This window comes from Nyctibius grandis, chromosome 22 (genome assembly GCF_013368605.1).
Source record: "Nyctibius grandis isolate bNycGra1 chromosome 22, bNycGra1.pri, whole genome shotgun sequence".
NCBI classification, from domain to species: domain Eukaryota; kingdom Metazoa; phylum Chordata; class Aves; order Nyctibiiformes; family Nyctibiidae; genus Nyctibius; species Nyctibius grandis.
Window position 1 is genome coordinate 8,483,979 of NC_090679.1, and position 13,374 is coordinate 8,497,352.

At 48.3% G+C, this 13,374-nt stretch overlaps 1 protein-coding gene across 2 annotated transcripts in view; it reads right to left on the reverse strand.

Moving 5' to 3' along the window:
- The window catches only part of PFDN1 (prefoldin subunit 1), a 37,136-nt gene extending 24,267 nt beyond the window's left edge, over positions 1-12,869 (reverse strand). The window contains exons 1-2 of one of the 2 annotated variants that reach the window (XM_068417246.1): positions 12,794-12,869; positions 12,461-12,606 (exon numbers count right to left, since the gene is read on the reverse strand). In XM_068417246.1, coding sequence (XP_068273347.1) covers positions 12,461-12,606; positions 12,794-12,826 — 179 coding nt within the window. In that variant the 5' untranslated portion in view covers positions 12,827-12,869. Of the gene's footprint in view, positions 1-12,439; positions 12,607-12,793 lie in introns of both variants that reach the window. The other variant, XM_068417245.1, reaches the window with a different exon arrangement.
- Between the last annotated feature and the right edge of the window lie 505 nt (positions 12,870-13,374).

Consider the following 13,374-nt stretch of genomic DNA (forward strand, 5'->3'; position numbering starts at 1 on the left):
GTCACAGAGCTGGGGAGCCGCTCTCTGCTCCGTGACGCTGAGCTTGGCAGACGACAACCAACACCGACCCCTCGGCGCAGACCAGCACCGAAGAGCTGCCTCCACAGGCCGCTCTGCTGGCGTCCACCATAAGAGGTTCCAAGCTCCGAGGGTTTGCACGTTGAACTGGGATGGCTTTTTGACAGTCCACAGAAGACAAGCAGCAAAGCAAATCCTCTTCCAGATAACTGAGTTCACTCGTGTCCGCCTTCTCTCAGTGAAGCGTCACAGCACACACTAATAGATGTGTCACACAACACCTACACTATCGAACATGAAACTGATTCAGGAGAACGCTCAGCACCACAGCAGCGATTACAAAGCTTAGTAACAATCACCTCTTCACACAGGAACTCTTTCACTGCTGGTAAATAACACCAGAAACATCTGGGTCAGAACGGACAAGTTCACCACATCTCAGCTGGCCATCCATTTCAAAGGGAATGGCTAGTAAAAACAGAGCAAGATTTGCCCTACTCTGGATACTCAGCAATTTTTCCGACGTCCATAAATAAAGGTAAAAACTCAAAAGAAAAGAAAGAAAATTAGAAAGGAAAGCTACGGAGAAGTGAGGTCCTCACGGACAGCAATGTTTGGCCAAACCTGGGCTGCCAACAAAAGCAGCTCTATCACAGTGGAGCGAATTGGCTGCACCTACGTGCTCCGGCCTCCCAGTGACTGCTGGTTCTCAAGTGCAATACAAGGAACAAAAATAGAGCACAAGGGAACTGAAAGAGAAAGCTCACTCTAAATATTCCCACTTGTTTCTATTTTCCTCCCTCTGCTACCTCCACATTGGGATTTTTGTTTCCCTACGGCAGAGAAAGTCGTTTATACTCTCTCTGAGACTCATTACTTGTTCCCTTCTGAAGGGATCTCTTACCCCTTCCCAATTATAAACTTCTCGATGTGGTGCCCATGTGTTCGGTGTTTATACAGCACTCCCTTACGCCCTGGTCAAAATGGTCTTCAGGCTCCAGTCATGCTGGTCAGCAACGCCGTCAGCTTCATCATCTGTCTGCTCCTTTGTGTCACACGTACACACCCACAAAGTGACGCTCGCACAGTGTAAGTAATTCCATAACTCAGTCACTTTGCCCCAAAATGCACTGTTTACTTGACTTTTAGACATAATATTACATTCTGAAATATTCGTCTCTTAATGAATGAGGTTATGGAGATGTTTGTTCAACACACGTCGCTCTTCATTATGACATACAAGTCATTAAAGTTATTAAAGGTGGAGTACCAGCGATGCTCACAGGTCAGGTTTTCCATTAAGAACCCCTGTTTTCAATTACTTGCAACTGCAACAACCAACGCCAACCTTTACGTCTGAAGCCTTCAGGGGCAGGCATCAGTCCCAGACGCGAGTGCTCTCTCCTCGCCCCGTTCTGGTTAGGGACACGGTTCAGGTGTTCCTCTCGCACAGCTTGCTGCTGCAAGAGGCTGTTCACACTACAGTACTAAAACCAGGAGGGAAGGAGCCACGCAGCAGGGCACGGGGCTCCCTCCTGCCGGTCCGCAAAGCAACTCTTCCCACTTGGGTCCACACAGATCACTGCAAGAACCTGCGCAGGGTACCAGGGGAAGCCTTTTCTAAGGTCCAGACTTTTCTTAAACTCCTCCAGAGATGGTGACTCCACCACCTCCCTGGGCAGCCCCTTCCAATGGCTAATGACCCTTGCTGAGAAGAAATGCTTCCTAATGTCCAACCTGAACCTCCCCCGGTGAAGCTTAAGGCTGTGTCCTCTTGTCCTATCACTGGTTGCCTGGGAGAAGAGGCCGACTCCCACTTCACTACACCCTCCCTTCAGGTAGTTGTAGACTGCACTAAGGTCACCTCTGAGCCTCCTCTTCTCCAGGCTGAACACCCCCAGCTCCCTCAGCCGTTCCTCGTAGGTCAGACCCTCCAGACCCTTCCCCAGCTTGGTCGCCCTCCTCTGGACTCGCTCCAACACCTCAACATCTTTCTTGAAGTGCGGGATACACATCCCTCTAGTTCCAGAGAGAGACAGTTTTACAGGCAGGAACACTCCAGTGCTGTTTTGGAGAATAGTGACGAATGACAGATCTAAAAGTCCCTTCAGCCTGGCTCCCAGCTCACCCAAAGGGTCGTTACAACTTCAGCCGTACAGTTCCCATCGCATTTGGAAACTCTCTACAAAAGCTTAAGTTAAGATACTGAAAAGAAAACTAACAACTTTCTACAAAGCCATAATATTATTTTAACATGTTTATTGTATTTCTAAAAAAACTAACATGCTGTGCACAGTCCTTTACATGGAATATCCTGCTCCTTGAAACCCAAGCGTTCTCATTAGACTGCTCCATGAGAAAAGTTGGGCTAAGCCCAGTCACGCCCTTATCTATTTAAAGATGCTTTTTAATTCTGAACTTGCACTGCTGCCCAAGCTTTGAGCGTACTCAGTGGGGGATTACTGCATTTTAAGTACTGTTCAAAGCCAACGAAGAGAGGCTTCCCACGAGCTGATCCCAAGCAATCCAGCTTGATTGACCAGGAGCCGGCTGTGCAAGCACTCAGTAGTCCCCTTCCACTCTCCTGGGGTCTGCTTAGGCTTCTATAAATGATTCCCTACGCAGCTCAGAACAGGCACTGCTTATACCCCAGCAAATTCCAGTTTTAGTCACCCTAGATGAATTACCCAGTTCCAAACAACACAAGGAAGCAATATTAAAAAAAAAGTAAAATCTTGACTAATTATAGTTTGCGCTGCCACCCTTCACGTCTAAGGGTTTCACATTTTTCAGTCTGATTTTGAATTTCCCATTCAACAAATCATAAGCCTTAACTAGAGCTTGTTCAGAAACAGATGGAGTTGGAACAGATGAGTTGAAGCTTCTTCTACGTTTGCTTTTATTTTAGTGGTCAGTCGTCTCATTGGGTCACTCTCAATATAGCTAAACCTAACTATTCCCCTCTCCCCCCCGCCAGAGCAGCACATACCTTCAAGCAAAACAAATCCTGCAGCTTATATTGGGAGGATTATATACGAATACATTCCAGGAGCAGCAGTTTATAGTTCACGTGTCATTTTACTACTGCACTCAGAGAGGTGGCTACGCACCAGGAGCTGTTTGGGAAGGAGACATGGGTTGAAGCACACTGGCAGCATCTCTGGTGGGCAGCAGAACCTGTGCAAGCTCAGCCTGACCGCACCGGAGCACGCAGAGACCAGGATTAGCAGCACTGGAAACAGTCCAAACCAAGTCTTACGTAGGCCACAACAAGGGTAACTTTTACCCAGATAAACATTTGTAAGCCATAAACCTGTTTACTTGAAGGAGCTAAAGGAAGAGAACAAGAAGTTCCATGCTGTTGGCTTCCTCAAACCTCTCCACGGACTGGCCCGACACGTCCATCCCGCCCCGCTGAGGGGCAATGGGGTTTGTTCTGCACTTCAGGCCACGTTTACATTGAATTTTCACTTTTTGGGGGGGAGGCGGGGGGATCTGTCAATAGCTACAGCATATTACGTTACCTCCAGCCAAGATAGTAACACAGCTTGCAAACAGCAGTTTCTGCATTGCCAGACACTTAACTAGACGGTAGATTTATACCATTGTTCATGCTTGGTTCTTTAAAAAAAGAAAGCAGGAATATACCTCTAAGTGTTTATTAAATATAGCACAACCCCAAATAATAAAATAGTACAGTGGTCTGCTTTTAAAGAACACCATCAATTCTTTTTGAAGGCTCAATCAACATAAACGGATTTAAAAAAAAAAGAAAAGCAAGCAAATGCCTCCTCTATCATACAGGAATTAATAACACTTGAGATTCAAACCACGCGGGGAAAACAGTGCAAACATGACTGCAGTTCATGGAGGTGAAATCTTGATGAGTAGTTTTTCCTCACTATATTCCTGGTTTAGTGGTTTTCTCTTCTAATTTTGCTTTAATGTAATTTTTTAGTACGTAGCAATGATGACCTGTAGCTTGTTTAAGCAAAGGCAACCCAAACGCCTGCAGCACGCCTGCTAGCAGGTGCACTGCAAACAGATTTTCTGCAGTCCAGGCTGTACCATATTTGAAAGTTGCAAGGAGCAGAAAACAGAAGGATTTTTTCTGATAACGGGAAGTCAAGATCCATTTCTGAAGTCTCCTGTATTTTTAAGAATTCCCCACAAATTCCTGAGGAAGAACATTAAAAAAAAAAAAACAAACACAGCATCTAATGAACACACGTCTAGGAAAACACAGACAAGCAAACGTTGGTGTGAACAGCCTGATCAACTGATCCTAAAGAAATTTCTATTTTAAAAAGTTTTTTTTCTATTGGTTAACACCAAGAAAGGTGAACTTTGCAGTAGTAAATGAAGCGACACGGAGAAACTGCTATACTCTGACAGGCAAACTTACGTTTACCCTTCTCAGCAGCAGCCCTTCACTAAGAACCCACACAGGAAAACTACCAAAATCAGGATACATCTGTTTTGAAAAGCAAATCCATCCACAGTTGCAAGAAAAACAACAACAAAAAAAGCAGCTTTGTGCCTTGCTCAGGAAGAAACCTTTGCGATGTGAAGTGAGAAGGAAGACCCAGCCATCGGCTTGGGGGTGTTGAACAGCACAGCCTTGGCTTGTGCCCATCGCAAACCCTGCTGCAATAAAGCATCAGAGCAACCAACACGGCCAACATCCCAGAAGGGGAGGTAAAGATAACCGAGTCAAAAGAATTCAAGCATAACACTGATACATGGATATTTCTGGATGCTAGAGTTAAATTAGCTATCACTAAAACAATCCCACTGCTGTTTCCTAATCAGTAAGAACAAACTTTTTAGAATCAGCACTTGTGGACCGAAATGGCTGGATGTTTTGGAAAATTGTTTGTTCTCAGAAAGCCTGATTTTTTTTTTTTACACTGGCTGAAACATTCTGTTAATTCAGCAAATAGTTTTGGAGAAAACAAAAATAAAAATTCAAGACAGCAGTTGTGGCATTCCTGAGTTCAGCACTTTGGCTCTTGCATCTCAGTAGTAAACTTGAGCACAACGGCGATCTCATCCCACAGGACTGGTTTCCCCACATTTTACTTCAGTGTTTTAACGTAGGGGTCATGAATTAAACCCTCCTGCTTTCAGGCTTTGAACAGGCAGCTGGGTCAGAGGGTGCTCAGACCTAGATTTCTCATTTGCTTTAAGGCTGTTCCACTTAAAATTTATATATGATGTTGACATACACGTATCAGACCGGAGACTGACTCTGGGCATCTCCACCCGACAGCTGTGGGCCCTGAGTGCTGGGTACCTGGTCACACCCTGCCCTGCTGGCACCACCCCTGGGAGGGCATCCCCAAGCAAGACAGGGACACGACAGGGATTCTCCCAGTGCTTCTCTGGTCCAGTGATTTGGCCACTCTCTTCTGCTGCAGGAAAGCCAAATTTAAGTGCCCGCACTAAACCAGAGAAGCAGCTCTATATTCTGAAAGAAGTGCTCGAGCACTCAGTATTTCCCCAGGAACTCTAACCCTTGATTTCAACATTTCCTTTAGGAAAGGGGTGGAAAGAATCACAGAATCACAGAATCAATGAGGTTGGAAGAGACCTCAGGGATCATCGAGTCCAACCGTTGCCCTGACACCACCCTGTCAACTAGACTAGGGCACTAAGTGCCATGTCCAGGCTTTTCTTAAACCCCTCCAGAGATGGTGACTCCACCACCTCCCTGGGCAGCCCCTTCCAATGGCTAATGACCCTTTCTGTAAAGAAAGACTCAAAATAAAGCACTTTAAATCCACTAAATATTAAAATAAATGGAAGTTCCTTGCTGTTTCAGAATATCAGAGTGACATTTTAAGTGCATGGAGAACTTCAGAAATAAGACAGTCATGTTCCATATTTTTTTTGCAAGGTCATTTGGCACAGCAAGCCACAACAGCAGGAGCAGTTCGAGCTCCCCAAAACATTTAATACTCATCTGGCCTGTATCCACTTAAGCAAAAGATGGGTTACATTTGCAAGAAACCCCAGATTTCCTCTTTCTGGACATAGGGACAAAACAAAGCTGCCTTCCCACAGCCCTTGCTCCCCACAACAGTCTGACCCCCAAACTGCTGCCCTGCAAGTGCAAGACTTCTTGAAGGCTCTGGCATTTATACGACAGCGCATCGCCTCTGGATCACAGCACATCAAACTGGATCACGGCAGTCTGCACGAGTAGTTTGTCTCTGTTCTGGCCCTTATCTTCTCAGTTTAGATTTCATCTCCTTTACATTTACTCAGGTAGCTCCTTCATCTGTGTTGTCTAGACAACAAGCAGGGAAAAAGTCAGGGATAAAGAAAAGACGAGTGCAACAGATCTGTTTGGATGCCAGACTCCTAGTGCCAACAGAACAATGTTCCTAAAGAGTTAAATGCCTTCAGGGAAGGGAGACAAGCATCAGTAAAAGCTGTATCACTAATCTTCGATTACAGTGCCCGGGGAGTAGGCAGGGGTGACTAAAACCCGACAGGTTTATTTCAAGTAGGGCTAAGTAAAACACTTGGTTTTTTTAATTAGCGATTATTTTTATTGTAAGACCCTTTTTTCTGCTGCTCATACATTTGACAAACACTGACTTATCCGATGCATCCACTCTAAACCAGTTCTCTGTCTACAGCTGATTTTTTAAAGAAATGCAGCCGTCTCCTAGAACTGGGCAGACATACATCTTGCATGCAAGCCATGGAAATCTCCTCTTCTCTGAAGTTTCAGTATTGCATGGAGAAATTATGTGTAGAGCAGCAGGGCAGGAGAGCTATAACTGGACCAAGATATCCAGGAGATTACAGATACGCTGCCCAGGGCAGCAGGAATAAGCTCAAGAACTAAGTGGGGGAAGGGCGGTGGGGAGGGCGTGTGAGAAATCAGAAGATGTCAAGTTGGACAAGGAGCCTGTGCCCAGGAGAACAGGCTCCCTTTCTGCTCTGGAACAGAACCCAGGAGTCCAGACTCCCAGTATCCCACTATAGTCAGCAGCTAACCACGAAGCCCACTGACCAGCTGCGCTCCTCTCCCTCTCCCGATCAGCCAGGAAGAGGATGACAACCAGCTGCTGCCCCTCGCTTTGCTGCTCAAGTCAGGCACCTGCACAGTCTACCACTGCATCACCCCTGCGCGCATCGTTTTGATTTTTGCTTTCTGTGACAGCTCTCCAGAAAGATCTTGCCAACTTTTATAGGCCCGCTCACACGTAACACTGTGAAGAACATTGTTCAGGCTGCAATGAAAGTGAGTCGTTCAGAAATGAGAAAAACTTGAAATAAAAACCAACTGGGTGACGGAAAATCTTATGGCTTATGCACACGTGTCAAGCCACGCAGCCTTTGATTCCTCACGCACGGTCTCCCAACAACCCTGTCTTGTTCAACATACAGCATTAACGGTGGCCAAGTAACAAGCAGCTGGACACAAATTTTGTTTTCTTTGCAGTTCAGTGCCTGATTGTACTTACTGTACACACCAGACTTAAGTGGAAAAAAAAAAAATCTTCCCTTTCTCAATAGCTGGACAGAGGAGCTTCAAGTTTATAAGCTACATATTGAGCAGAGGCTGAGAGCAACACGCTTGTCTCTGGATTCAGTGAAGCACTGCAGCACCTGTCAGCTGCTCAGCAGCTGGGCTCCAGCGCTGAGCTCTGCACGAAGCCTTACCCAAGGAGCTGGGCCGTGGAGAAGCCACTCGGATTTCACAGGCCAGCCTATAGTTAGTAACCGAACCATAACGATTCAGCCTTGCGTGTCCTTCAGTTCTTCGTGAGTTTCTCTGCAATGTGAGCGGGAAGCACAGTGCAGCTCCCACGTTCTGCAGTGATCTGTGCCGGTGGAATCCAACACCAGTCTTGTACCCACACAAAAAGTAAAAAAGCAGCTACTGCAGCTGTGCCAAGCGATGTGCAGCAGTGACTGCTGTCTTCAGGGGTTCAGGAAAGAGCTTACGAGTTACCAGGTCTCATTTCAAACAAAACCAAGAATCACAGTAAAAGCAAGAATACATTGAAATCCCAGGGGCGATCAAGAACATTTAAACCTCTCTCAGGTTTCACTTGTGTATGGTTCAGCCACCAAAAATCCGAACTGCTCTTAAAAAAAAACCAAACCCAAACCCATATTATTACAGCTGTCCCCATAACACACTACACTCACACAAAGTCATTTTATAGGGACAGCTGTAATAATATACTATACTGGCAGAAACCCTTGAACATAAAGTTGTGCTACAGTATTTGCTTGATTTTTACTTTCTTATATTTTATTTAAGTGTTCTCCCATTTGTTGTAGGAGTAAACTGATGATAAAGCAATATCAAACCAAAACTGACTGACTATTTTGGCATGGCACGAAGACCTGCAGTGCTCTCCTCGCTGTGCCTAGCACAAGTGCCAGACATTTTTCTTCTGTAAATAAGGATCTTGTCCAGGTTACGGGTTAAAAGAATGTAAAGGGAAAGGTCTGAAATATTCAGACAGAATTCTGAAGCTTAAACTTTCAGCATAGTTCTCAAAGCAATATGATGATATCAGTTCCCAAATAGCTTAAGCAGAAGTCCAGCACAGTGGTAGTTGTCTCAGGCTACGTAACAGGCCTTTCAAAAGAGTATGAAGTAACAGAACTGAAATGTATTTGGCAAGATGCCAGCGCTCAGATGATATCCCGGCCTCACGGATATGTACAGTACCCAGTAACTCATCATCTCCTACTATGTGGCACTGACATATCTTGTGTCAAACCAAAAATAGCTATAGCCCAAGTAAACTGAGCCCCACATGTGGAGGCCAGTAAGGCCAGTAAGGCCTCCGCATGGTGTACACACTACAATATTTTTTTAAAAAAATAAATAAAAAAAAAGAGCAAGCTGAGGAACGACAAATGGCCTTTCACATGTGCCAGCAGCACCAGGAAAGCCTCTCGGAAAGGAAGGAGGCTCAAGATAGGGGTTCAGAGAACAAAAACCGCACAATGCTTTCCAAGTAGTGCAGAAGTGAGGACAGAACTAGGCACACTTCCTCCCCGGATGCAGCACATCACCACAGTTCCTCAAGCCTCCAAATTCCACGAAGACCTGGAGTATCTCATCCTACGGAAGTGTACGTACTAGTGCCCTGCATACACCCCAAACCACCAAAGCTGGAGAAAAAAACAGAGCAACTCTATCAGAAGCCAGATCCCAAGCAGCAACTTCAATGGGTTACAGGAGAAAAAAAGAAAACAAAAAAAAAAAGTTGAGCACAGGAACAGGACAAAACTTATTTCAAATAATTTAGCTATTCAAGCAGGCTGTCAGAAGAGCACCGATAATCAGATTTAAGACTGATCACAGAATCACAGAATCACAGAATCAATCAGGTTGGAAGAGCCCTCTGGGATCATCGAGTCCAACCATTGCCCTGACACCACCATGTCAACTAGACCATGGCACTAAGTGCCATGTCCAGACCTCCACCCTTTCTGGATAACTGAAACCCACTAGAGCTCTAACATTTCCATGCTAGACTATGCAAAAGAAATTGAGACATCATAAATATCCTTTTGGTGGCTCAACTCCCACATCTGTGCAAGCCAACGAAGCCATCAAACTAAAAAATCTGCAATTCCACTTCACAGAACATGGCTTGTATGTCCAGAAGAACCATAAAACCACCTCCTTTGGTCTTCAGTGGAACACAAGATGCCAGAATGCCCTCAGATTTTAACTCCTGCTCAAGGGCTGCTTTAGCCTGCTTTGCTAAAAGCCCACATTTCAGCAATAAATTCTCTGCTAGGGGTTGGAGTGGGCTCCAGGAAGAGCCTCATGTCCTTGGTGTGTGTTCTCACAGATCATACCAGAGCATTACTGCCAATTAGCAAGGCAGCCTTCAACCCCACGGCCACAACAGGCAGAGCTCTCAGCTAAGGCAGGAAGAAAAAAAGAAAGAAAGAAAAAAAAAAAGAGTGAATGAGTAGTATTCGGAAGAAGAGCTCTCTCTTAATCTATATTTGCATAGCGACCGGAACAACAAAGCCCATGAAGAGTTCAGCTTTTAAATATTATCATAATGCAAATATTTTCCTGATGGCGCCTCTGCCACCCCTGAGGAGCGAGAGCTGCCTGCCATGCCTAAGCCACCCTGTCTGGTCACAGAAAGGCAAGCAAAAGAAGACTGTCGCTCCCACAGCTGCTGCCCACAGAGAAAGCGTAGATGGTTTAGAACACAAAGGGTAAGTGCCTCTTACTCCGAGGTGGGAGGCAGCAGCAGAAAGCAGGCCAATGCATTTCAGCCAGTGCCCAAACACCTTCTCCTACCCACATCTGATTCACAAGCAGGATTACTTCATGGTAAAGGCGAATACACCCACATTGTTAAGGTATCTCGAGGGACTTCTCCATGTAGGAGAAATATTCTGTACTTTTGGATTTTAAAAAAAGTCTTTAAAAATTGTTGACTCCAGAATTATCTTCTACTCTTCGCCTGTCTGCTCTGTGACAAAGCCAAACAGAAAAACCCCTTGTGAGTCGCCTCATGACTACTCCAAACACGGGCGTTTGCTACGCCTACAGCCTGCCCGGGTGAAATCAGTCGCCTCTTGCAAGGGACCAAAATCTACCCCTTTTTAAGGCACCAGTCACGAGCATCCCCACACAAACTCAACACTTAATTCACCTACATGGAAAAGTTTATGAACTGGAAGCCAAGAAGGGGACTCTGTCACGCCGAACACCTCCATTAGCCTGGGTACAACTTCATCTGAAAACACGCAGCAAAAGGCAAACTCCACACCAGTGCTGGCTTCCCAGTCCTGCCACCTCCCTGCAACTCGACCTGGAGATTGCGTGGTCTGATGGATCAGGGCACTCGCAGTCTGACCTGGCTCACCAGGGAAGAGGCCGATACGATCACCCCTTTTGGCAGCAATCAGAGCAGGTTCAGCGTTTCGCAAAACCACATCCCGAGCTGAGCAGAGTCATCGCTGTTACCCAACTCACAAGAGACACAACAGAAAAATCACAGCGCTCTCAAATCAGAAACACAGAAACCGAGTGTGATACTCATGAAGTAAGCACGTGTTACAGATTTGAAACCACTTCATGTGGTCTCCTGTCAGAGGCTGCTGAAGTCAAACATTAGGTTACTTCTCATTTAAGGTGTTTCTTTTGACAGCCACCCAACACACAGAAGCACATCTTTATGAGTACAGAGACCACCCATGTGAGCTTTATGCTCACTTCTAAGGATTTAAAAAATTCAGGCAACACCCGTTAGATCCATTCCCTGGCACGACACGGCAAAGGGCATTTCTGTACAACGTTTGTACAAGCAAAGCCCTGAGCACGTGAACTGTGCACAGGGGTTTTTCAAGGGGTCTGACTAAACTACGTTGGAAATGCCTGAAGCTGGACAGATTTGTGAGAGCCTTCTCACAGCTACTGTTTGGCATTAGAACGCTGCTCTGCGAGTCTAGATTACAAACTTCCCAGAGGTGCCAGACAAGACCATCACAGCAGGAGCAGAGCCAGGAAGCAAAACCACACAGAGTCAAGAACGTTTATAACAGTCCTTCTTCAAGGCAGGTGGTAGCTAACCCCAAGAGATAAAACCCAGTAAGTCTCGTTGCATTCCCAGGCACACTGCTGGAATTAAAAATGAAAGACAATGAGAAAAATGAAACCAATAAACACGCTGAGAGAAAGCTGGTGTGTTCTTTGTAAAGGGAAGAGCCTCCTGCCCAGGGCAGCAGACTAGAGACCTCTTACACGTGAAGGCTGGAGGGGTCTCCCTGTGCAGAGGGCTGCAATCACTACCCCATCCCACAGAATCAATCAGGTTGGAAGAGACCTCTGGGATCATCGAGTCCAACCTTTGACCTAACACCACTGTGTCAACTAGACTATGGCACTAAGTGCCACATCCAGTCTTTTCTTAAACACCTCCAGGGATGGTGACTCCACCACCTCCCTGGGCAGCCCGTTACAATGCCTAATAACCCTTTCTATGAAGAAATTTTTCCTAATGTCTAACCTGATCTTCCCCTGGTGCAGCTTAAGGCTGTGTCCTCTAGTCCTGTCATTAGTTGCCTGGGAGAAGAGGCCGACCCCCACCTCACTACACCCTCCTTTCAGGTAGTTGTAGAGAGCGATAAGGTCTCCCCTGAACCTCCTTTTCTCCAGGCTGAACACCCCCAGTTCCCTCAGCTGCTCCTCATAGGACATACCCTCCAGACCCTTCCCCAGCTTGGTCGCCCTCCTCTGGACTTGCTCCAGCACCTCAATGTCTTTCTTGAAGCAAGGGGCCCAAAACTGAACACGGTACTCGAGGTGCAGCCCCAGCGTGTGCTGCAGAAGCCAGGTCCACCCAAGCAGGGAGCCAGCACAGCAAGGCAGCCCCCGCCATCCGCCACAGCCCGGGCAGGTACTCACATCCTCCCCACACCCTCGTACATGCGGGTCTCGTCCACCAGCATCATGACCTCCGTGTCGGTGAGGTGGGCGTGCTTCTTCGTCTTGCTGAGCTGCTCGATCTGGAGGTCGGCCAGCTTCACCTTCTGCTGCGTGTCTATCACCTTGGCCTGCAGCTCCGTGAAGGCCTGGGGCGGGGGGAGAGCAGCGCCATGAGGGGCGGCCCGCACAGGCCGCGGCCCGCCAGCCCCGCGCCGCGGAGGCCGGGCGGCGGGGACCGAGCCGGCCCCGGGCTGCAGGGGAGGAGGGGACCGGGCAGGCACCACCCGGGACACGGAGCGGGCGGCACGCTGCCCGGCGCGGCGGGGCTCGTACCTTCTTCAGCTCCAGGTCCACGGGCGCCGCCATCTTGTCTGCGCAGGGCGCCTGCGCGGGGGGGGGAAGCGCCGGCGCCGCCTCCTGCTGCGCATGCGCGGGGACAGTGGGGCGGGGGCGCGAGGTGCCATCACGGGAGGGGCCGGGGCCGGGCCGGGGCCGGGCCGTGGGGTCCCTCCCCAGCGTGGGGACACCGGGCCGGGCCGTGGGGTCCCTCACGGGGCCGAGGACACCGACTGGGATGTGGAGGACGAGGCCTCCCCATCGGGCCGGTCCCGCGTGGGTGTCTCTGGCCCGGCCACCTCAGCGGGACGTGGGGGCCACGCTGGGCCGGGGTAGACGTGGCCCCTGTGAGGGGGACGCGGCGAGGGCGAAGCCAGGGGAGAGCCCGGCGGGCCTGGCCGTGCCCTGCGGACCTGGGCGCAACTCAGTCCCCTGGGGTGCCCCCGGAGCCCCCCGCGCCCGGCAGTGCCCAGCCGTAGGGGACACGCTGGCCCCGCTCTGCTGCCCGCGCCTCCCGATGGGTGCCACAGCCTGGCCACCCCTGCCTGAGGTGGCAGAGCTCTGCCAGCCCCTGGAGG